Source organism: Cibotium barometz, chromosome 1, assembly GCF_041138505.1.
Source record: "Cibotium barometz isolate CiBa-2024 chromosome 1, ASM4113850v1, whole genome shotgun sequence".
Lineage (NCBI taxonomy): Eukaryota > Viridiplantae > Streptophyta > Polypodiopsida > Cyatheales > Cibotiaceae > Cibotium > Cibotium barometz.
The window spans coordinates 63001175-63027141 of record NC_141046.1 but is presented as its reverse complement, the minus strand read 5'-3'; the positions used below and the strand labels follow the sequence as shown (position 1 = coordinate 63027141).

The 25967-nt window shown below is 41.0% G+C and overlaps 1 protein-coding gene and 1 pseudogene across 2 annotated transcripts; one reads left to right on the top strand and one right to left on the bottom strand.

The window, feature by feature from the left end:
• Positions 1 to 2038: 2038 nt before the first annotated feature.
• Positions 2039 to 3934, bottom strand: LOC147642300 (pentatricopeptide repeat-containing protein DOT4, chloroplastic-like). Its single transcript, XM_086806453.1, has one exon. The coding sequence runs from the start codon at positions 3932 to 3934 to the stop codon at positions 2039 to 2041; it is 1896 nt and encodes a 631-aa protein (XP_086662579.1).
• Positions 3935 to 18703: 14769 nt separating this feature from the next.
• On the top strand, positions 18704 to 19812 carry LOC147642299 (PRA1 family protein B2 pseudogene; annotated as a pseudogene). Its single transcript, XR_015266937.1, has one exon. The product of XR_015266937.1 is annotated as a PRA1 family protein B2 pseudogene (transcript).
• The last annotated feature ends 6155 nt before the right edge of the window (positions 19813 to 25967 follow it).

Below are 25967 nucleotides of genomic sequence, written 5' to 3'. Positions count from 1 at the left end.
CCATGAGAAAACCATGTTATGAGCATTTTTATATTAAAAAAATGCCCACTGTCACTCGCACTCTTGTGTGATTTGTCTGATTGACATACACAAATGACACAAACACGTGACTCGTGAAATTGCATTAATTTGAATATTCAATTCAAATGAGTTGATAAATTTTGAAAGCAATATAAAGCAATGCAAAAAAAAAAAGATTCTGTCCAAAAATCTTTTTATACCACACAGGCTCAAACATTATGTGTGAAGTACATCTTATATGAAAATGTCTAACAATGTAGTAAGGAAATATAGTACAAATACAAATGTCTAGCAATGTAGTAAGGAAATATAGTACAAAAATATTTGGTCTGCATACAAACAACCATGGGGTTTCACCATTCTCACAAATTTGCCAAACACATGACCAAGTAGTGAACCCCAATTCAGATGGGGGGAAAACAGGTTGAATTCAGATTGGGGGAAAAACAGGTTGAAGTTCAAACTATAATAAAAATTATTTTGTTTTAGCATTAGTGTTGTAAATGTGTGGATGGTAAATGAAATCGTTTCACATGATAATACTCTTTTAGTGTGAATTAGATTAGCCTTCCATACTGAAGATTGCTAAGTTTTAAGCTGTCTGTGAAAGTGATCTTTTAAACTTCATAAACATGGAACCTTTAAAAGTCTTTCCATTGTTATGCTCAAACCATCATGTTTGTTATGTATGGATGAAGAAAAAATCATGGCACTGGAAAAGACTTCAAGTATATATGGGAGTTTCAAAAACGCCCAACAAAGAAAGAAAAGATGACAGCCCCGAACCATCCAAGGCCTCAAAGAAGCCAGTCCCCACTGGTTCGAGTATTGGACCTTGTCGAAATTCTATGCTGTAGGCTGAGGCCCTCATACAAAGATCAGTGACAACAAAAGCCTTAGGCCTAATGGACCTGAAAGTCAAAGTTGGAGCTCAGAATAAGCTATGGCCCCAGGTGAGGTTCTTGTCCGACAAACCCATCCACATGGAAATCTGAGGAACAACACTCACTAAGGAAGCCCGTCTTCTAGCTGGATGGTGGCTAACAATACTCTGATCCATTTCCTCTTGCAACCACCCCCTCAATGTGGACCTCCACTTGGCAAATAGCCCTAGCACACCTCCATGTTGGGGCTCAAGAATCACGTGAACAACACCAAGTGACAAGTAGGCATGATGTAGCTCAAGGTAAGCCCACAACTCTCTCTTGACTACCGTCCACTGCTATTCCAACAGACCAAACCTGCTACTCCCAAATTGAATCGTGTGACTTTATACTAAGAAAAGGTCTTAATCAAAGAGATAATATTGCCAATAATGAGAGTGGTTTATTGATTGAAAATTGTGTCTTAAATTTGGGTCTTGAACTAGAAAAGAAGCAGCAGATTCTTACCAACTGGCAACTGCTCCATCAAGCAAAGACCTTGAGAAAAGGAAGCATCACCTATGTTCTTACTCCACAGACGAATGGTGGGGTCTCCAGAAAGAGATGTCCATTCCAGGGATCTCTGGGCCCCAAACGTGTTTCGGTCATTTCTCATTTCCGGAACAGAGCATTTTGGGAGTTTCTGCCATATCCTCAACAACTGGCATTTCCCCTCTGCACCCAGTGATTTGCGTTTCTCAATCTCTCCTCACCCATCTTTCTTATCCTTGTCCTTTAATCCCTCTACAAGTCCCTTGTGGAGGTTTTGATGGTGAAAAGTTTCTCCTCACCCTGGGCTCCCTTCAGCACAGGCCTCCTGACCCTCTTAAGAGATCTTGGGCTACACTGAATACAACTTAAAAGTTCAGGGTATGCAAAGCAGGCTGAGATTTTTCTTAAGACTCTCCTTGCCAAGCTTGCATGGCACAGAGGGTGCATTGTGTGCTCTCCTATGCTTTGGTGCATACAAGCTGGAAAGGTTGAAGTGCTGAGTAATGCCCCAGCTGAGCAACCCAGCCATGCATGCAACATAATACCTGCTGCACCTTGGTCTAGCTGGCTAGAAGACTCCCCATGCTATGCTTCGTAAATCATTATACATAAGCCCAACAGGAACATTTCCCATCATTGACAACATGGAAATGGTGGGTGTCTCTGCATATAATCAAACGGCTCTCTAATTTGGACATAAGTGCAATGGCTGCATGGCAATCATCACTGAGCCAATTATTTTGTACAACATGTATGGATGTCTCCTTGCAAATATGTATCAGGTCAAGAGCAATCTTCTCGTTGTGCCCAAAAGACACATCTTCTTGTGTGTTGACATGTATGTTGTAAGACACATGGCCCACATTTGGCATACACATTTCCTTCCCCATTTTGCGAGAATACAGAGCTTGTTTTTGTGAATCTTGTGTATCTTCGTCCACGAAGGTATGCATTATTCCACCAATTTCGATCCACATCTTTTTGGAATCCTTAAGGGCATCCATGTTGGCCCTCATCACATCTATTTTTTTTGCATCCTCCCACATGTGAGCATCTGCATAGATGCTGGACATGAGACGAAAAGCTGCAGTATGATTTTTATCCAATCTCACTGCACATTCAAAGGCTTGTCGACCAAGATCTACACTACCCCACTTTCTACAAGCACCCAGCACTGTATTCCATGTCGCAAGAGTAGGTGGTACAGGCAGACTCTTCAACATTGCAACTGCCACATGAAGTTGGCCTGCACGGCCAAGAAGATCAACTATACAATTGTGGTGCTCAATAGTCGGAGTAATACCATACTCTCTAATCATAGCCTCAAAATACATCAACCCTTTATCCACCAGACCTTCATGACTGCATACAGCCAGGACACTAGAGAAAGTGATCTCCTCTGGATGTACGCCTTTCTCTCTCATCTTCTCAAACAAATCAATGGCAAGTTTGCTCTCTCCTTGACGAGCATATCCTGCTATTAATGCACTCCACATCACTACACTCCTAGCCGGCATGTCATCGAACACCGCTTGTGCTTCCACAAGTGAGCTACACCTAGCATACATATCCACCAATGAACTGCCAATAAATGGACTTCTTTCAAGACCCTTTTTTACTATCTCAGCGTGTGTTTCTCGACCTCTGTCTATGGCACCTTCACAGCCACAAGCTTTCACGACACATACAAATGTAACAGAATTGGCCAAAACACCCTCTAGTTGCATTTGTTCATAGCATTTCAATGCATCCTCACCAAGATTGTGTTCAGCATACCCTGCAATCAATGCAGTCCACGTGACTACTTCTCGCATTGAAAGCTTGTCAAACACTTGCCGGGCTTCTGCATGTGAGCCACATTTGACATACATATCCACCAAAGTGCTGCCAACAAAAGGATGTCTTTCAAATCCCTCCTTGACTAGCTCAGCATGCATTTCTCGGCCCGTGTCTAAGGTTTCTCTGCTGTTACAAGCTTTCAACATGCAAACAAATGTGGTAGCATCCAGCGATATGCCCTCCAAATGCATCTTTTCAAAGCACTTCAGCACTTCATGAGTAAGTCCCTGCTCAGCGTACCCAGCAATAAGTGCATTCCAGCACACAACATTTCGAATGGGTAGCTGATCAAACACTCTCAAAGCACTTGCAAATGAGCTGCATTTCACATACATATCAATCACTGTACACCCCACAAAAGGATCCCCTTCAAATCCATATTTAATGATTTCAATGTGCATCTCTTGGCCCTGGCTTAAAGCTCTTTTGCTCCCACAACCTTTTAGACTGCAAACAGATGTGATTGCATTTGGAGGCACGCCTTCTAGTTTCATCTTTTCTATATGATTCAGCAATTCCTCACTATGTCCATGTTCAGCATACCCTGAGATAAGTGCCGTCCATGAGACAACACAACGAACTGGCAGCATGTCAAACACTCCTTGTGCTTCTGCAAGTGATCCACACTTGGCAAACATATCCACCAAAGCACTGCCCATGAAAGGATCTTGTTCTAGCCCCTCTTTGACAATCTCAGCATGTATTTCTCGGCCCTTGTCTAGGGCTCCTATGCTGCCACAACCTTTCAAGCTGCAAACAAAGGTAACAGCATTGGGAGACACACCCTCCAGTTGCATCTGTTCTAAGCAACTCAGAGCTTCCTCACCAAGCCCATGTTCAGCATACCCCGAGATAAGCGCGGTCCATAAGACTACATCTCGACTTGAAAGATTGTCAAACACTTCACGTGCTTCTACAAGTGAGCCACACTTGGCGTACATATCCACCAACGTACTACCAATAAAAGGGTGTACTTCAAGACCCTCTCTAGCAACCTCTGTGTGTATTTCTTGGCCTCTCTTCACACATTTTAGTGCGGCACAAGCTTTCAGAAGGACCTGAAATGTATACCTGTTAGTCTGTACAAGATCAACTTGCATTCTCTGGAACAGGTTGAGTGCATGCTGGAAATCACCATACTCAATGTAACCTTCTAACAAGCAATTCCAAGCGAACACGTTTCTACACACCAACTTATGGAAAACCTGCTGAGCATTGTGTATGCTTCCACATTCCACGAATATTAGAACAAGGTGGCTCACAAGCGCTTCATGAGTCTCCAGCCCATTGCCATGAATATGCATATGCACATGCCTAGCATATGCTAGACTTTTCTTTTTCCTACATTCTTTCAAGATACGGATAAAGTTTTCCACTGGAGGGAGCTCGGCTGCTTCTTCCAAGGGAGCAAATGCCTCCTGTAAGCTCAGCATCTTCTACTAACTGGTCTCTCCCACTTCTTCTCTATATGCATTTGCGTGCCCTTTACAACTAAATCTGGGCTGTCCAAGGCAAAATGGGCAGAGCTTGGCCACTTTTGCAGTCCAGAAGGCTTCATGACATTCTGTGCTGGCTCCTCAAGCATTCCAGAATGACCCTGGAGAAGTTTAACCCGTCGAATGACCTATAGGTTCAATTCTCAGGCTGGTCTTACACTTAGACAAAGATGTTCTAAGGACAAGTGTTCATTCATGACAGAATCAACCCATAAATACCTTCATTCATTCATTGGTAGACTCATCCCATCATGCCCATCATGGTTGGGGACTCATCCCATCATTATCTAAATTCATGACAGAATCATCCCATCATGCATCTCAAATCACTTCTACAGCCTTCAAGCTCACGAGCTTCATTTCATTAGACCAACATGATGTGGGATGGATGTGACTCAGCTGTAGTGTTACCTTGTCAAGATCTTTGGTTAATACATGCGAACGATGAAAACCTAGGAGTACTTCTGTCAGCGAAATCAAACAAGGCACAATCCTTATACCTTCGGTGGTGCAGTCGATTGGGTCACAAAATTTGAAGCTCAATGGTGTAGTATGCCCCCATCCCTGGAGGGATCAATTACCATCATTTTCCTTTTTTATACGGGGACCGTTATTATAATGCCTAATGATGATTAATGAAGAATAGCCATGTTAGCTTTAATCTTAAGCTAAGTTTGAGACCATCTTGTATGGTCCCAACTAGCTTATGTCTTTTTTAAGAGTGATGGGTTTTTTTGGTCCTACCTATAGGACTTTGTGACGAGTGGGTTTTTGGGGTTCAATCAAGACACTCTTAAGGGACCAACGATGCAGGAAATTCTAAATACTTTTTGCATTTTTTATTTTTGAAAGTTTTTAGATTTGGTATAGATATGTTCTGATTAGCATTTATTGTTTGTGTAATCATGTTATTATTTGTGTATTTATATAATTATTGTTCACAATAAAAAATAAATCATCAAGTAAAGCAAGGGTGGAGGATTATTCTTGTAATTTTTATATTTATAATTTTATTAAAAAAGCATTATAGAGTTGTAGGGTACCCTGTTTACAAATGGGTATTTGCAACTTGTTTTGAAAAGATAAACAAGAGAAGAACACTTATGTAATTCATCAATTTTAGAGAGAGAGAGAGAGAGAGAGAGAGAGAGAGAGAGAGAGAGAGAGAGAGAGAGAGAGAGAGAGAGAGAGAGAGAACATTGTTCAAGTCCAAACCAGTGGTAAAATACACACCAAAGAATTCTACACTTGAGGTAAGCATGCCTGTAAGAGGGTGCATGTGGGTATATCCCCCCCCCCCTTCTCTGGAAAAAAAATTTCCACCCACCCTCTTCTCCCATACCGCCCCTCCCTCCCTAGATTAAACCAAGATTATGACTCTAAATACCTAGTAAGATATTAATTTTCATCGATGTGTTCCATGGTGATTGGTCAACTAAAGATAATTGACAACAACACTAGAGAGAGGGTGACCCAATGCTCATGTCACACATGGATGAATGTGCTAAGTGCTTTTATTTTTCAAGAGTTACTTGAGGCACACAACAAAATATCATTCTACTACATGTTTCAGAATAATATTTCTAATTTTGTATTCCAATAAATGCAACCAATGGAAGGGAATGAGATATGAATAAGTTGACCAAAAGGGGACCACTATAGTGTTAAGGCCCACATAGGTGACATAATGTCCTCATAGAAGCTAGTGAAATGCAACTTCAAACCCCATCATCACACCTTTGTGTAATGGATGTGGGGTTGATCATTTGTACAAGGCTAGGATAGAGAAAATCTCAACACTAGAAGAAACTCATACCATAAGTTTGAATCTTTTCTGTGTCCAAAGAGGTAGGATAAGATACATACATCTCAATGCAAATACATAATTGTAAGCCAAGCAAAGATTGGTTGCAAAAAGAGATAGCAAAGGCTACAACTTCAGGACGAGGCGGCTCAAGGCCAATCCACCATAAATGGTAGGAAGTGTAGAGCAAAATATGTTGGAAAAGTTGATGGGGGGGCAAGGCCACCATACAAAGTGGCTCTGAGAAAGACACCACACTTCAACATTTACAACTTCCTCTATCCATAAGAAATCTCAAGGGCAACTGAACTTGAATCCCTAATAAATCAATCAAGGGAATAGTAAGAATAGGTAGGAACACCCAAAGGATTAGGTAAGTATCCCAATCCCGTTTAGAGGCTACACCTTCTAAGGAGACGGGGCAAACCAAGGCTAATCCATGAGCAGCATATAACAATCCCGTGGAGAAGAAGTGTCGTCGTTTAGAGGCTACAACTTCTAAGGAGATGGGCAACCCAAAGTTAATCCATGAGAAGGAAGCATATAACAAAACATCTTGGAAAAGGTGATGGCAAGGTCTCACCAAAGTGGCTTTGAGGAAGAGACCACCTCAGCATTTACAACTTCTTCATCCAAACTTCATCATCCATAAGTATGCTAAAGGGAAGCCCAAGGGTAAACTAGACTTGAATCCATAGTGATTCAACTAGAGAAACACCAAGAATAGGTAGGGACACCCAAAGGATTGAGTGAGTATCCCAACTCTCTCTCTACCACCACCCTCTACCTCTCTCTCTCTATATATAACTCTCTCACTCTATCTCTCTCTATCTGTTTCTTTACCACCCTCTATCTCTCTACCTCTTCATATGTCTCTCCACATTTCTCTATTTCTCTTCTACCACCCTCTCTCTCTCTCTCTCTCACACACACACACACACACACACACACACACACACACACACCCACATCACAACAAATTAAGTTGAATCTAATTTTAGAGTCTCCCTTCCTATATATACATGTTATTATGTTCTATATTTTATCATATTCACTCCATTAATAGTAAAAATGGTATTTAAATGATATACCAAGTGATGATTCTTCCAAATGTATTCTTTTACGAAACACATGATAGCTCTCTCTCTCTCTCTCTCTCTCTCTCTCTCTCTCTCTCTCTCTCTCTCTCTCTCTCTCTCTCTCTCTCCATCACAAATAAAGTAAGTTGAATCCAAATTTGAAATTTCTTCCCATGTACTCATGTTATAATATCCCTTATTATAATCATCACTCTTCTTATAACCAAATTGTCATTTCTACCAAAGCTTACACTAAAAGATTCCATATTTTAACATCACAATCATTAATCGATTAACAACAAAAATGGTATTTCTACCAAATGATATACCAAGTGATGGTTCTATCAAATTTTTTTTGCCACAAGACACATGATAGCTCTCTCTCTCTCTCTCTCTCTCTCTCTCCATTGCAACTAGTAGAATACTATAATAATAATCAAAGACTAAAAAGCCTCTTTGCAGTTCAAACATAATAGGTTATCAAATAAAACAACAATCTCAAGTGATAGGAGGTCTGACGGCTATATCAAAAGAGGAAGCCATGTAATCTTGCACATGAGGGAAGGAATGATGCTTTTGAATGGCTTAGAGGGTATGGTGGATCCAAAAAGTGTGTCATCTATGGTGCAATGAGTCCCAATGGGTGTGGTGGAGGATATGGACATGGGTGAGAGGATGTAGGTGGTTGGGATGATGCTTAAATGGCTTAGAGGGTATGGTGGAGCCAAATAGTGTGTCATCTTTGGTGCAATGAATCCTAATGGGTGTGGTGGAGAATATGGACATGGGCGGGAGGATGCATGTGGTTGGGATGATGTTTGAAGACTCCACGTCTTGAAAGAAGTGTGATCTAAGATTTGTGGGGACTCGCCGCCACCACATGTCATCTAGGACTAAAAAATGGAAACTATGGTCATCCTGATAACTAATACAATGGCTGTGTAATTCTAGACATGCTTGTACCATATTCCCAATCCCATCAATCCATCACAAGCTCACTAGGCATGGTGAATGTCCCAAGTAAGTGAGTAAGAGTCTATAATTACATGTTAAGGTGTTAGTATATCAATCTCTTATACCAATGAATGAGGTACATATTAGCATCCCTCAAAAATATTAAAGGGTATTTTAGTAAGCCCATGGAGTGGTTTTCTATCATTTCCTTTAACAAAGGAGTTAGTTTCTCTTTCAAGTGCCCTGACCCATGACGAAACATCATTATGTAAGCCTATGGAGTGGTTTTCTATCATTTCCTTTAACAAACTTTAACAAAGGAGTTGGTTTCTCTTTCTCTTTCAAGTGCCATGATCCTTGACAAAACATCATTATGTGGATGGAATCCCCTTACCATGTCTACATCATGCCCATTGGTCCACATGTAGCATGGTAACTAGAAGAGCTTCTCTTTGTGAATATGCCCACAATCACCATGCTTTCTTGCTAGAGGATATTGAGAGCCATTATTAGTATGTTGTATTTCTACATTTTGTATTTATGAAGTTTTAGTGTTTGGCTACAAGAATTGTACCTCCTCATACCTCTCATTATCATGATGGTGATAGGATACTTATAATATAATGTGTGTTGAAACTCAAACCCAGTCTTTATGCTACCTTAAAGTGTTGAAACTCAAACCCAGTCTTTATGCTACCTCAAAGTGTTCCCCAATGTGTAGTTTAAGAAGCTCGCATTGATTGAACACTATGTTATTATGAGGTGCTACCAAGCGAATTGTTCTAAGTGTGGGAGAAATGCTCTAGGAGATACCTCACTATCTGGTGGGTGCTATACTAACGAGGGCACTCCTGCTCACATTAAAGAGATGTTGGGAACTTGGGCTGGTTAACCCCATGACTATGGGAGAGCCATATGGGCTATCCAACACCACCATAAATATGAGCTCATATGGCTATGGGAGCTATATGAGCTATCCGAGAACCCACCATCAATATGAGCTCATATGTCTATGAGAGCTATGTGAGCTATCCCAACACCCACCATCAATATGCACTCATTGTTATGGCTCACCCAAACCCCCCTTGAAACACATCCAACAAGAGATTACCTGGTGAACTGCAACTGTCGTGTGAGGATATTTCCAATGGCCGAGCTTGTAACCCTTGAGGTCTCCAAGCTCTACAACTCATTAAGAAGCAATTCCACCGCACCTCCCGCGAGCGTTGTCACACTGCCGCGTGTTGTACTACGTGTACTTGTCCCTCCTCTCACCTCACTTCACTCACATACACTCACTAGCATGCATTAGAGAGAGAGATTAGCAAGAGCAAGACTCTATTGCACAATGGGAGAGTCCTTTGTATTATGAGAGATATTCACTTATATACATCACCATAAGTGTACACACTCACTTAAATTGTGGCCAGCTGGGCACTTTAGGCTCATAATAGGCCTAATGTTAAAGTACATCACTTGGGACTTCATCCTAACTTACTACCACACGCTCTAGAAGTGGAAATCACCATAAATATTCCATAAGACCATTACGGGCGCCCGTCCAAGTTATAGATTTGGACACCATTGCTTCATATCTTGAATGTATGACCTTTTGGTGTATCCACCTTGACTCCTTGATATAAGATAATGGTAGTAGCTCTTGTTAACCCTAGGAATGGGTTAATATTTCCCCCTTCCTGTTGCCGATCGTGTCCTTTTTGTGATCACGTTTGAAGACCTTTGTGTGGGGAGAATTGGCAAGCTTTGTTGATGGCTTTGGATGCTGAGTGACGTTTAATGCTCGTTGTTCCTCCAGAAGGAATAAGAAAGACTAGTTAGTTAATGAAAAGGTTAAAGATTAGCAGGAATTCCTAACGGGTGGGGGTGGTGGGGTTTTTGTGAATATTACATTTTTATATTTTTGTGAGCTTTTTTTTTGTTAAAAAATATTTTTTGCTCAATTTGTTTTTTTAGCTATCATAAGCAGAATTACATGGGCTTTGTGTTAGTTGGGAAACTAAGAGATGTTAATGATGGGGGAGAAGAGAAGGAAGGATCCGGAGGAACGTAGACAAAATCATCAGAACAAGATTGTGATTCTTAGTTCCTCATCTAATTCATTGAAGCGACATTCATCATTTAAAGAAATTGGCCTTCGATGATGTCCATTTTTGTGGCATGATTCTTGTGAAATGTTGTTGAGTAGGACCTGTTCCCACATGCTTCTTCCCATGTGCTTTTATGCTTTTATGTATATTTAAGTACTCTATGAAGAAAATAAACATGAAGTACATTAAAGGAGTCAATTGGACTCTTATTGAGTTGTTGCTTGTTGAAGTAGCCACTTATTGGCAAGGCATTAAAGAAGTACGTTGACTTGCGAGGCTAATTTAGATATCTTCACCAAGGATTAGAGATCAATGTGTTGTGAAGATTCTAGCTTCGTTTGGAGAGGTTTGCAATTTGAAGAAAAATTCTAGGCGATGGGTTATACCACTGACCAAGCTTTCGCCTACCATGGCCCCCCCATCCAGAGATGTACCCGAAAGGTTGTCGATGATGAGTTTTGGGTGCAAATGATCTCCAGTGCATGAGTATGGATATGTACTCATGGAGCAGTTACATTAACTTAGCCAAAAGAATAGTAAGCCATAAGCTTAACCAAAATATATTGGCTAGTGAAGATAGTTTTTTGTGATATTCTACCATTTTGCAGAGCAGGTAGGACATACTGTGATTTTTTTTTTGGGGATGATGGGAAGAGTGTTAGTAAAGTGAGCAATAACAACAGTGGAGTGATGTGGGGAATTAGCAGAGTAATTAGTTTATGCCGTGAAGCATAATCCGTGAAAGCTTAAAGTGTGAAGTGTTAAGGCATGAAGGGATTAAGCCATGAAGTGTTAGTGCGTGAACGCTTTAAGCGTGATTTAAAAAAAAAACTACCACCTTGTGAGCAATAGGTTCTTGTGTCTACTCCGTATTTGAGAGAATAGGTTCTTATGTCTGCGGCGTAGCGTCCGCACTTATGCTTTTCATCCAAAGGGGTGAAAAGAGCATTGTGAGTTTCTTTGATGCACTCATAAGTATTTGTTGCATAAGTGGGTATTGTTCTTGAATTTGTGGCTCAATTGTTGTCAAGGCGGTAGGTAAGGCTTTTGGTTGGTTGCCATTAGGGTTGACTGAGCAAGCAAGCTCTTGTGTATGTGTTATATGCACGAGATAGGTTGAGTGGCTTGCTTGGTGTTGCTTGGGTCTCCATTCTTCTCAAACTTTAGGTGAAACTGTTGGGGTTGAAGTCCGTTGGTGAGGCTGTCTTCACTTTGTTCGATTTTGGCAACCATATGAAGGTATTACCATCATAATAACCTTGTTCCTGAAGCACGTGCACAGGCATTCATCTTTGATGAACATTAGGAGTTAATGGTTGATGCCCTTGAGGCTTCTTTCTTTGAGCAGGTTTGCGTGATTTCTTGATGCGCTTGGGAATCCAAGCTTTGGTATGACCTTTGTAATACCCTTGTGCTGGCAGTAATTTTTTTGGTATCCACACTTGTTGAGTTGCTGGAGTTTTTGAGAAACTCGCATAGGATTTTGTGGACAGTGTTGTGGAGTACTTTTATGCTTCCTTGGCATTTGAGTGTTGCATTGAGGAAGAGACTTTGATGATCGAGCCATCCAAATTGGATTGGCACCTTCGTAGTAGCCTTGAGCTACATAGTATGTTCAAAGTACCCCAAACATGGCATGTTCAAGTCTTGTGTAAATGGAATTTTTTCAGGATAAGCCGTGAGTGTTGGTTGACCTAACAAATCCCATAACTTGAGGGTTATGAGATTTTTCTCTCGTTGTGGATAAAGATGTGCTTGAATTGTGGTGAGTCTAGTGGAAAGTTCTAATCCAACCATAATTCTTGGGATATTATCAGTAAGATATGTTGTAAATTCCAGCTCCTCTAAGGTCTCTTCCTCCTGTAATAGCAATCGCACAATGCCTACAGGAGTGTTCAAGGTGATTGTTTGCATTGATTTATCAATTGAATACAACGAGTGTCACGTATCCAAGTTCCACCAAGAACGACATCATACTCAAGGGAATCTAGGGTAACATGGAATCTAAATTTCACATTTCCATTGATTGTTTGAGTAGCATAGCTAAAATAACCTAGAACTTTAATGTTTTGTCCATTGGCACCTCTTGCAAGACCATTGTCTTTAAGGATGATTTTAGGCTGTCCCAATGACACCCAAGTGTCTATAGTCATGATGTTATGACTAGCTCGAGGGCGCGTTTATGCTTAACATCATTGCCTGTATGGAAATCTAACCATACCATGATAAAATCTTCAAGTGGAACCATGGATGTTTCAGCTATTGTTTCAGCTTCAGATCTTGTTTCGGTCTCATATTCCCATTCACTTTCATCCTCTTCTTGGCTTTCAGCTTTTTCAAGAGTGCCCAATGTGTACCATTAATGGCACACTCGGACCTTTAACAATTTTAATAACAATTTTAATTGAAGTTTGTTTGGAAACTTGCGAATCCTTATAGTCCTGTTCTATGTAGCTCTTTATGTCTAGGTACAACTCATGTTTAGCCTTTAAAGGTGCAAGGACTGAAGCTTTTGGATGCACATTCTTGTAACTATGGACATCGTCCCAACAATGAGAACATGCACAAGATATGCCATGATAGATGGCAAGGTAATTGCTTACACCTGTCTAGGGAGCTTCTTAAGATGAAGACGAAATTGAGGTTGGTCGAGGTTTCTTTCACATCTTCCCCTAGTGGCGTTGATGTTGCGAAGAGGACAGTCGGGCACCCACAGAGCCCCACAAGGCCCTCGGTGCACAACATGAACAAGGCGGACGATGGTGAGAAAGAGGACCCGTTCAAGGACATTGATCTCTAGGACAAGTTCAAGCAGGGGAATCCGAAAAGCTAGAATGGCTGTTAACAAGTGATGTTTTTGGTTGAAAATGATACAGCACAGGGACGGTGGTCGCCATTGTGAGCAAAGAAAGTGTGGCTCACATTTTTTTAATTAAAAAAAAACAGGCATAAGATAGAAAGATAAGGTTTCATGTGTGATGTGTGGTGTAAAACACACTTAAACAAGGGTTTATTCACACACATACTTCTTTTGAAAGCCTTGTTCGCATGGTGTAAGGAGTTATAAATTTGGATTGGTTTTTGTTTTATGATGTAACAATAAAAGTTACTTCACATGTGGGTCTGCTACCCAGCTTTGCCCAAAAAGGCTTTGTAATTTTTTTTCACCCATAATTAATGATGGGCAAATCGTCCCCAAGCCATAATTAATGATGGGCAAATCGTCCCCGAGCCTACGTGCTCAAAACGAAAAATTTTGTAATCACCCATTGGTATGAGGGTTGCCCTGCCCGAGCTCACCGAGAAGCTCAAAATGGTTGTCATGATGTGTGCATGAGTGATGCACGTGTGAGGTGCATGCGCATGGGTTGGTTTCCACCCGAACTTCTATGTTCAAATCGGACTTAGTGGTTCTGCTGTGAGCGAGTCGGCTCAAAATGGACTTGGTGTCTAAGATGGTAGACACACACACACATGATTGGTTGACGGACACTCCAATGTATCATTGAGGGGGAGTGTTGAGAGGTAGCGATTGCGTTTGTGCAATGCTACATTGATATGGGTGATGGATGATGGGTGAGTTGTGGAACACCTCGATTAAGAGGGGGTGTTGAGAGATGTAATCGCGGTGTTGTGTGTATTTGGGAAAGCACCCTAAAGGTGCAAGATATTGTGGCAAGATAAGAATACCACATGTAATATTGTATGGTGTGTGAGTGTTGACCAAAAGAGTGGAAAAGGGAGTGCCACATGGATGATGACATGTAAAGTGGGATAAGGCTAGAAAGCCTATATCATTGTATGGTTAATTGTGAATGTAATAATGCAATAGAACTTGTGTTGAGTGTGCAATCTCTCTCTCTCTCTCTTATGGAGTTCTTAGTGTGGTTTAATCCACCTTAATTATGTTGCTTAATCTATGTCCACCATGATCGCTTTGTGTGTGTATATGGATGTAAGGGTGTGGGTGTGTGTATGTGTTCTATGCATGCAGGTGCATGTGTGTTTCTTAGTATTTTCTCGTTTTTTGTTTTGTTTTAGGTTTCAAGTTTTTAATCATTCATGGATATATCTATATGTACAATTAATAAGAAGTGCTACGTTACATATGTATAATAGAGTTTTAAGGTTTTGGCTTACCATGTGGCCTCTTGCCGAGCACAGGTAAAGAGTCACTAGCCCATCCACACAAAAGCTTTGACATCACTATCGTGGGCTTTGCTGGCACACACTTGATTGAGCTTTGTCTTTCCAGTTCCGGCTAACGAGTTGGCATTGTAGCATGGCACACACATGTATTGTGGGGTCATGGTAAAATTTTTAAACCTTTGGGTTACTCGATGGTGCCATGAAAACTTGTGCACTACTCTCTTTGGGGTTTGGCATCATGGGTGGCTCTTCTTTGATGTGGAAACATGGATGGGTAAGGCCACTATATATGGGCAAGGTATTGCCTCTTGTTGCTTGGCGTCCATGGACTCATTTGACTTCTCTAAAGATGGTGTTGACACATGAGTCAAGATGGAACTCACTACTCTCTATCCATGTTTAAGCTTTGGGGTTATCGTCAAAGGCATAGCTTTTGGTCTCCACTCCATCTGGTTTTGATGGCATAGTTGTAAAGGTTTGTGGTGTGTAGTGGCAGAGGCTTGTGGTGCAAGTTTTCTTGACTTCAGAACCCAAATCTAAGGGTTCCCTTTATAGAAGCCTTGCACTTTTAATAGCCTAGGGACCCAATAAAATGTTGGTTACTAGGCTTAAACTAGGGTTTGAGGCCACCGCTTGACTCTCTTTAGCTTTTTTAGAGGTTGGGATGCACATACTATAAGGTTTTTGGGACCCAAATGGAAGGGTCGTAGAAGCCTTGAGGTTCTAACATCTTTTACGGGGTCCAATGAGGTTCGGGGTGTGGGTAAAACTCTATTGCTTGGGGCTCCTACTTGGCAAATCTTCACCCATGGGTAGGTTTCTAGCTAAATGGTGGTTGCCAAAGTCTTTTCTTAGGCATCATTATTTTCTTAGCTAGCTAGGATACTCTTGGGTACCTAGTCAGTGACCTCCTTGAAGGGTTGTTGAGGTTGATGGGGGGGTAGTCCTGGTCTTCACTGGCAAGGTTTTGAATCTCCATAAGGGTTTCAGGGGGTGGTCGATGCAGTGAGGCAAGAGGGTTGTTGAGTGGTTACTTGAGGTGATGGCTTATAAGTGGAGGACGAGACTAGGGATGTTTTAATAGGTTGGAGTGACCTCATCTGCCAAGGGTAACCATCCCATGGGGAAGCTCCAGTGTTGCAGTTCTTTTCTACCAACTAATTACACAATCACTAGCTGAAATCCATATGTGATTCCTACACCATCCAATCGTGCGTAGACCTTATCCCAAGCTTCTCTAAAAGAGTGTCTATGGTTGCCCGAACATGAATTCAATCCTCGGAGTCGGCACGTTCTGGGAGGGGCTCATATTATTGTCCTCATCTTCACCATCCAACATCTTGTTACAAGCTCTACAGATATCAATTGACATTGTGTGTGCTTCTCTACTGCACATATACTAAAATAGTATGAGCGGTCGTGTAAGGCTCATTTATAAGAATGCATCAACCCAGTCCTAGTTTTCAAGTTTAAAGGACTGGTTTTACCCTTGTGTATATAAATGTGATTGGTTTCCCAATCATGAGAACCAGTGTTGTGTCTCTCATGTATATGACCCTCTTGTATGAAAAGCCATCACCATGAATGTGTGGTAGAAGCTTAGTCCAAAGGTCATAATCTTTGCATCTTGAAGGATTCCCAAAGGTTGTGTTCCCGTTAGCAAGCTTGACCAGCACCCTTGTGTTTATGAGTGGCGGACTTCTCTAGGCATCCTAGCAATCCTTGTTTCTTTATAAATGATAGGTAACACGACATTGATTTCATCGCTCTTGTGGACTTCTCTATGCCTCTTAGCAATCCTTGTTCCCTTTATAAATGATAGCTTTGTGCTTATAAATGATAGGTAACATGACATTAATTTCATCACTTTTGAAATAGTGTCTAAGCATATTCATGGGAAATTTTGGGTATTCTTTTGCCTTGGGTATGGAGGGAGGGTGCTCAATGTGGCACAGCTCATCCTCCTCTTGTTCAAGTTCAAGTGTGTGGGCTTTTAGGTTCCCAACATCCACTCAAATAAATATCTCTAAAGTTGAGATTTTCCTTGTAAAAGAGAACTTATTGGCACTTGGATTGGACTTCCAAGGACAAGAAGGCTATGAGAGGCTTGTTATGTTCCACGGGGGCTATTTGTGCGCTTGTTCACTTGGTTTGTACTAACTCAAAGGTGGGCTTGGACTTGTAGAGGCATAAGGGTGAATTTGCTTTAGGAGGCGGTTCCTTTGAGGGGATTGAAGTGAAATCATCACCTATCACTTCACTATGATGAATCATGGAAGACTAACTTTCACCTCCCATTGAGTCCTCCTCCATTGTATTTAATAATGTAGGATTTGGTTGGATTGGTTCCAGAGCCAGAGGCTCAAGAATTTGTGTTTGGTACAGATTATACGACAATGAAATTTTCCAAGGACATGGTTAGGTGTGCTCGTGTCTTTATTATAGTCGTAATAATTGGTATGTACTATATTAGGTATACCTACCTCAAGACTCACATCTCTAGGCTCATGTCTGCAGTTTCACATGTCTAAACTCGGGTTAGGTGTGCTCGGGTCTTTATTATAGTCGTAATAATTGGTATGTACTATATTAGGTATACCTACCTCAAGACTCACATCTCTAGGCTCATGTCTGCAGGTTCACATGTCTAAACTCACAGATCGCGTCTCCAAGCTCACGTCTTATGTCTCCAAGCTCACGGCTCACGTGTCTAAGCTCACATCTTTTTACGCGGGACTCTGGGCTCACATTCATACCCGAGAGCTCGTTTGGCCTAATTTGTGTGAGATTTTGGACTTGATGGGGTGTGATTAATAATCTTAATTCTAGTTAATGTTTGTGATGTGACGAATCATGTGTTTTTTAAATTGGTTTTTGATGGTTTAGCCTGCTTAGTCTACCAATTCCAATAATGCATAAATTATCAAAAAATATGAATGCGTGAACAAAAATTGATAATTTCACTCTAATTCAACATAATGAAGCTCCATGGTCATGTTTTTAGAGTGGATTCCACTCCCAATCAATTGCTAAGCTAATTCTTGGATTAAAGCAATGAAACCTAAGCCTCTTTGGTTCCAATTTCATGCAAATTACCAAAAATAAGGTTTTGTCCTACCAATGGATGAATAGAATGCCCTAATGCAAAAGGAAATTCAAATCAAAATCAAAAGCACCAAATAAACACATCCAGAGCTTCAAAACCTCCTAATCTGAACATCAAGCTATATTGGGTACTCCCAATAGCTTGGAATGGATGAAAAAATGGAGCTAAACCTAGGCCCCTCCCCCTTGTATGAAGTAGTTCCCTTTGAGAGTGGCCACCCATGGAGGGGACTACCCTCACGACCGAGTATCTTTCCTCTTTTAGAGGTTATGAGCATATATTTGGATGCCTTTTTAATTTAACTAACCTGAGGGGAAAAAAAGACCGCTCTATATGTTTGAGCACCGCCTTACAAAAAATAAGTGTTGGTCCAGGTGGTTAAGATGGCAAAAACACCTTAGGTAGGTCAGGCGGGTGAAACCATGTTAACCTGTGGAGTAGTTAACCACATCACTGCTCACCGCCAATTGTAAATTGTCGCCCCTCTACAGCTGCCTGCCACCTCCGCCAGTTGTGCAAATTGCAAATTCTCGCCCCTCTACAGCTGTCTGCCACCTCCCCCAATTGCAAATTGCAAATTGTTGCCCCTCTACAGCTCCTCCAGCACATTTACGCCGTTGCCCTGTTTATTCATATATATATATATATATATATATATTGCATTGTAATAAGATTTACAAAGATTTCTTTTGAAACAAATAAAACATAAACCTGCAATTTTAGTGCGTGGGAAGAAAGTGCACACGTTCACACATCTCCACTGTGCAGGTGTCGGTACCTCACGTCCATCTATTCGTCGAGTGCATACCTCGGCTTCGCATCTGTGTTGCATAGTTTGTTCTTGCGTCCATGGCGATGACGAATCAAGAAGCCCCTGCCACTGTCCCTGAAGCAGCAGTTGTAGGAGCGGTTGCTCCGACAGCAGCGATGGCGTCGTCAAGGGCAGCCGCCCGCGTCTTCCTGGGCCGCATCTCAGATACTTGGCAGCACGCCGTCTCGCAGAGCCGGCCATGGCGAGAGCTCGTGGACCGCTCATCCTTCGCCAAGCCAGATTCTGTGGCCGAAGCGGGCAGGCGGATCCGCAAGAACTGCGCCCATTTCCGCCTCAATTACGCCCTCCTCTTCACTGCGGTACTCGCCCTAACGCTAATCTCTAACCCTGTCTCTCTTTTTCTGCTCTGTGGACTTCTTGCAGCTTGGATCTTCGCATACCTCATCAGGACCACTCCCCTCACCCTCTTCGACAGAACATTCAGCGAAAGGGAAGTCCTTGCCGTCATGGGACTTCTCTCCGTTGTGGTTATCTTCATGACCAATGTCGGATCTGTGCTCATCTCTGCTGCCATGTTAGGGTTTGCCATCATCTGCATCCATGCCGCTTTCCGTGTCCCCGACGATCTCTTTTTGGATGATGAGGTTCCTGCTTCTAGTGGTCTGCTGTCATTTCTCAGCACTGGACCTGCTCAACCTCCCATGGCTGTGCATGTCTGACCCATGTACGCAGCACGTGTGTATAACATGCGTTCCTAAGCCACACATATGGTTAATGGTACATTAAACTGTCACATGGCAACTCATTCAACATCATGCTTTGATGTTTTGAAACTTGTTATGTGCATCTTCAAGAAGTAAGGATCCTCAGATACATCAAGGTTTCTGAATAAGTTTTCTTGTGCAACCAGATGTTTCTGACTCTGCTTAGCAGGGCTGCATAATTTCCACCTAATTGAAAACTCTTATTATTGTTAGTTTTGCCCAAAAAAAAAAAGGGTGTTTCATGTATTGAGTTAATTGTTTGGTTCCAAAAAATTATCATAATAAATTAATTAAAGTTTATACGTTTCTCTTTGCATTTGCTGGCTTGTTTGTTCGGTGATTCAAGTATATATTGTCTTTTTAACTTCTTGCAAATTCCTTTTTTTCTAGTGGATAATCTATTTGTAAAAACATAAGACAATTTTTGGTGAATGTTTCACTTCGATTCAACTTTAAATACTAGGATTCTAAATAGCAAGTTTTTTTCATCAAGGTTCTTGTGATTGTTGCCAATGTGTTCCATATTTTTAACTCGAAGTAATGATAGTTTGTGTAAACCTCGGGTGCCTTCATTATTTAAATGTTGGTGTAAAAGTCTTGGGATTAAATAAAAGTATCATAATCTTGTTGTAGTTATAATAAGAGGACTTATACTCCCTTTTGTTATAGATCATAGATAGTGCATCTTTGTGATTTAATAAATTTTAGTTCTTAGGGAGTGAGTTTAGAGTTTTTTGAGTTGATATCATAAAAGAAATAGAGAGAATTAATGTGCAGTGATTCTAACAATCAATAAGAAACATGAGATATTAAAAGAATTAAAAGGTTAATTGATCTTTGTACAAATTCTCCAATTGGTTTTAGTTGAGATCTTGCCATGAGATTGTGTTAGCCATTTCACAAGTTAACAAGGTTTCACCTGCTCGACTTACCGTAAGGTATTTTGTCATCTTATAGAAGCCCAATTCTTGTAAGTCGTTGTCGACTTTATAAGGCGGCATTATCTTAAGCTTAATGCCAAATGGGAAGTGATCAACTTCACACACATAGTTGCCAAGGACCAAGACAAGTGTCAAAGGACTATTTTAAAGTCTTGTCCGGCTTAGTGTGAAAGCTATAAACTTGTACACAAGAAAATTTTGACATTAAGCAATATGTATCCATTCCCTTGAAAATGAATAGTTGTGAACTCTCATTTTTATCCCTACCTTGTTACTTGTGTTCTATTGAATCTTGTTTGCTAGATAGGTTTGATTGAAGGCTTCTCCCTTTCATTAGTTCTTCTCCATTTACCTTTTGTGAAAGAATCAACGCAAATGCTATCTCCTTCTTGCCTCCATCTAGGCAAAAGAAGTTCTATCTTCATCTCTTTAGTAAAGGAAGCATTTTGAGTCATGCTAAAAAAAATTGTGTAAGCTATGAGACGTAAGATGTGAATGTGAGCTGTAACATACATGAGACGTGCAACCATGATGTGAATGTGAGTCAAAGGGCAGTTGGACCTAATATTGAAACAAACAATTAAACTTGCCATCAAGACTCGTATCCATGTTTTATTAAGATTTTTGTGTTATAAATTTGTATCGACATCAATTTCTAACAAAAAGGCTTATCCTTTGGTAAATTACAATTATTGGAGTATTAAGTGTAATTATTGGAGTATTAAGTATAATTATGTGTATATTTTATAAAAGAAAATTTTTACTGGATCTATTGAGAAATATAGGAGATATGAGTTCTGAGCCATGAGACATGAGTCTGGAAAGTGTGACTCCATCGTGCGTGAGAGATGAGACGTAAGAACTGTGATTCTAGCTTAAAGGATTCAAAAAACTTAAAACTCAAACTAAAGAAGAAAAAAAAAATGTGCATCTTGGGTAGAACACATGTATATGAAGCATTCAGGCCTACTTTAAGAAGTGTTGGAGACCGATTCACGAGAGAGAAATTCTTTAATGCAAACTCAATATGAACTAATTGTTGGAAATGACAAGCTACTCGATTATAGTGCATCAAATCATACCTCCTCAAATCTTCCTAATCAATCCCAACAAACGACCAACACCACTCAACAGAGTGCTCCCTTTTTAAGAAGGTAAAACTTCTCCATAACGTTTGGTGTCGATCTTGAGCTCAATTTGTCCCAAGTTGTGGCCATGGCCAAGTAGCCCAACAAGAAAAACTAACAATAATCAATATATGTCTCTTTTGTTGTACCATTAGAGAAGAGCATTCTATAAAATACTCACAGCAAGCACACATAGTGTAAGCAAGATTCCCACCTTTGTAATAAGGAGCCCATTACAGAAGCTTCTTCACCAGAGAACCAAGTTCTAGTTCCTCCCCATTTCAGACAAGGAATAAGGAACACGGTGAAAGGAAAAGAGCCAATGATAGAGACTACGTCAAACCCAAGGGTTCTACAAGAATAATCACAAGATGTGTCCTTAGCTAGCTTGCAACCTCAAACCCAGTCTAGCATAAGACAAGTGCCATTGGAAACCACACATCCCAACCCCATAGGGCAAGAAACACCAAACCTGGAGAGACAGAGGGTTTTGCGTAACCATTCTTTTACGTTTCACCACTATCACGTGAATATGTAAGAGGCATACTTAGGACATTGTTTGAAAGGAAGGGCAGCACCTAGAGGCTTAGAATTGGGTTCCAGCGCTTACTTGTTAAAACTCCTTAATCAAAATCATGACATGGCTACTAATTCCACCTTTAGTATTACCACCTTAGATGGTTTCTGCAAGAACCACACTATTACAACAATACTTGGTGACTCTGCCTATAGAGACAAAAACCTACGAAAATCAGATTTATGAGTCTTATGAAGAGCAACACCCATACAAGCAGTAATATGATCCCTATAGGTATCCTTAACATGCTCCAACTCTAAATTATGCCTCTTGTTTGAATTTAAGGTGTAACAAAGAGCAAGAGACTTCAACAATATGGCACGTAGGCCATCAATGCACCGTCAATGCAATGCTTTCGATGCAAAGGTCCACACCATATTGTGGAATGTTGTGCACCAAATCCCTCAAGTGCTCTAAGCACTTGGAATCAATCCCAATGTCATTCCATATGGAGGCACAAGCTACAAGTGTAGATTTGACCATGCTTATAAGGATTGTCCCAATATTGTGACAATCGCCCCAACGATAAAAGCATGTGACCACTTTAAAGAGCCTTAACCTGTTGTGTGTACAAGGAGGACTTATTCATATAGTCCCCCTAAATGCCATCACAAGGCTCCAAGCCAAGATGAGGGTAGTAGCCAAGGGAACATCCAAGGCTTCCAATAAGAAAAAAGCTCAAGCTTCAACCTCAAAGCAAGCATCTAAAGATCCCGATGTGTGCAAGCCCCCCAAAGGCCGTAGTAGTAGCAGCTAAAAAGGCTAATAAACCAAAACTAGAGATCCAAAAGAAGAAGACCTCCAAGAGCATGCAAAAACGTAAACACACATGATCAATTGTAAGGACAACAACATCTTGACTATCGAAAGTGGTTCAGATGTGAGCTTTGAAGTTACCTCCCTTATGGAGATAGTGAGTGATCTCTTGATCAAACTAACTCTTCCCAAAGAGAAGAAACCATTGAGTACGCAAAGCTACCAAAGAAACTCAGAGTACCCCAACCATGTGTTGGGTGGACAAAGAGTGTATGAAACAAGCCCAAGATTTTGTGAGGAGGTGTAGGCTGAATTAGAGCCTGAGCAACAAGTGGTTGAGTATGAACGACTAACCCTACTTGAGCTTATCCTAGACCCTATATCTAAGGTAATCATAAAACCTATGAGAGAACCTCAAAGCGTGCCAAAGGCCTTGACTAAACGTGTGAACATTCTCGATTGACCTTTGAAAGAGCCGGTTCTGGAGCCTTTGTTACCCTTAGAACTAATTCAACTAGGCCCCACATTGCTGGATACAATGAGGAAGGACTCAATAGGAGGTGAAGTTAGCCTTCCATGGGTCATCACAGTCACCATAATATTTTTATGAGGTGATTGGTGAGACAACTTCATATCATCACCTTCACAAGCACCTAGGGCAGATTCAATTCACATCCCTTACATAATAGGGGGCCAAACCCACCTCCAAGTGAATGCAAACCAAGTGAATACGAATATAGCTTGTGGGACATAGCAGGCCTCACAGTGTTCTTGTCCTCAAAAGTTCGGGTTTCGATAAGTTCTCTTTTGCAAGGAAATTCTCAACTTTGGAAAGACCTATCTAACTAGATGAATGGAAATCTAAGAGCCCACACACAGCTAAAATTAAAGAGGAGGATGATGAGTCATGCCACAATGAGAACTCTCCCTCCATACCCAAAACCAAAGGACACCCAAATTTTCCCATGAAGAAGTTGAGACACTACTTTTAAAGTGGAAAAATTACCCATGAAGAAGTTGAGACACTACTTTTAAAGTGGAAAAATTACCCATGAAGAAGTTGGGAAACTACTTTAAAAGTGAGAAAATGTTACCTATTGTTTATAAAGGAATGAGGGTCTCCACCACGAACCTTGGATAGTAGTGCTAGTGTCAACATAATCACCAAGGATTTCTCGGAGGCCTAGGGAAGCCCACCACTTCTAGGCATAAGCCTCGTGGGCAAGCTTGCTGGTGGTGGTAGGAACATAACTAAACCATTAGGCATCTTGCAAGATGTGAAGATTAAGACATTTGGACTAAGTTTCCACCACTCATTCATGGTGATGGATTTCTAGAGAAGAGTATTATACACCGTGATCCTTGAGAAATACCTTACATGAGAGACACAAGCCTGATTCACTATTGGAAAACCAACATTTATATCCACAAAGATGACCGGTCTCCTTGAAGGTAGAGGTAAGACATCCCATGGGTTGAGGCATTCTTGCCAATAAGCTTGACATAAATGTCCGAACAGCTTCAGTCAACATATGTAAATGTTACAATAAGATATTTGATAGTGAAGATGAGAATCAGGATTACGAGCCTCTTCCATAGCCTCATGACTTTGTAATCATGTCTTTGTAACCAAACACTCTTCCACATAGGCTTGGAAAAAGGTTGCAAGACTAGATGTGATGGAAATAACCTTTCTATTTATGCTTAGTGTAGCATCCTTTTTGAAAGCAAACATTGAATTTGAACTATAGGGGTAGCTAGTGATTCATTCAGTGAGGACTCCTCCAAAGAAGGATCAACTTTTTCATTGCCCATAGCCACCCATCCAAGAACGAGAAAACAATATAGAAAGCCTAAGAAGTATCTTCTCCCCATGGAAATAATCTTCATTGGCTTTGCTATGTTGAAGCCGTGGATTCACATGAGACCTACTCTATACAGTGGGAAGCTGACCTAAACAAGATCACCCTTTAGGCCAAAACAGGCCAATAAAGGTGTCGAGAGGAGCCCATGAGCTCTAAGAAAGCCAAGATATGCTAAGCCACTAGACACAAGGTCAAGAAAGTCAAGGCTAAGGTAGAGAAGGAAGCCAAACTTAAAGATCCCACCAAGCCTCAAGAGGAAGATGTGAGCCAAGTGCTTGAATACTTTAAGTCCTACAACATTGGGGACAAAGTGGTATAGAGCCCGAGCATAGAGCCTCATGCCTCTTATAACGGCACCGTCGAGGTCAAAAACGTAAAGCTCATTGTCCTTGGTGAAGAACCTTATGCATGTTAAGAACCTTCTTGCTCTCTTAGTAAGAAATCATAGTGCTAGTGGTTAGGCCACTTGTCTTGGATCATGGAAGTCCCTTTGGAGAGACTAAAGAAGCAAAGAAGTGTGTTAATCCCTCTTGCTTAAGCCCTTTATCTACTCTCTAATGCACTAGGCTATCCTTCCTTAAGGTAATGGTTAAGATAGAAAGCTTGAACCACCTTCTTCTCCAACCATGCTCAATCACTCTCTCACTTAAGCAAGCAAGCATGCACACTCAATACACTTCATCAACATACACAAGCATACACACTACAATAAAGCAAGCAAGAAGGTAAGAGCTCAAGAGAACAAGAAAGCTTTGCACTTAAGAAATGATAGAACTTTCCCCTTCACATTATCGAATGTTGTATATGTACCGATGCTTCTCTTGATTGTTTCGGGGGTACAATGCATGGAGTCTTATCGGGTATATCCATATACCGGTGCTTCTTGACCCATTTGTATGATCGAGGCATTATTTTCTAGGTTCTCAACTCTTACGGTTTGCTATCCTAAGCATATTGGTGCCATTGGTTCAATCGGGGTTACCGACATGGTCCTTTCAAAAGGCTCTCACCTTAGTGTTCTCCTCCTTGTGGAAGCTGAATGCTCCTCCTGAATTGGGTCTAATGTGGAGAGAAGCCTCACATTGGCTTTAGGCCTCCTTGTCTTGAAGTGATTTCCTCCAGGAGAGGTCCTCACTTCACTTGGGCTTAAAGTCCTTGTTCTAGGTCTATGTTGGATGGAAAAACTTGCCCCCT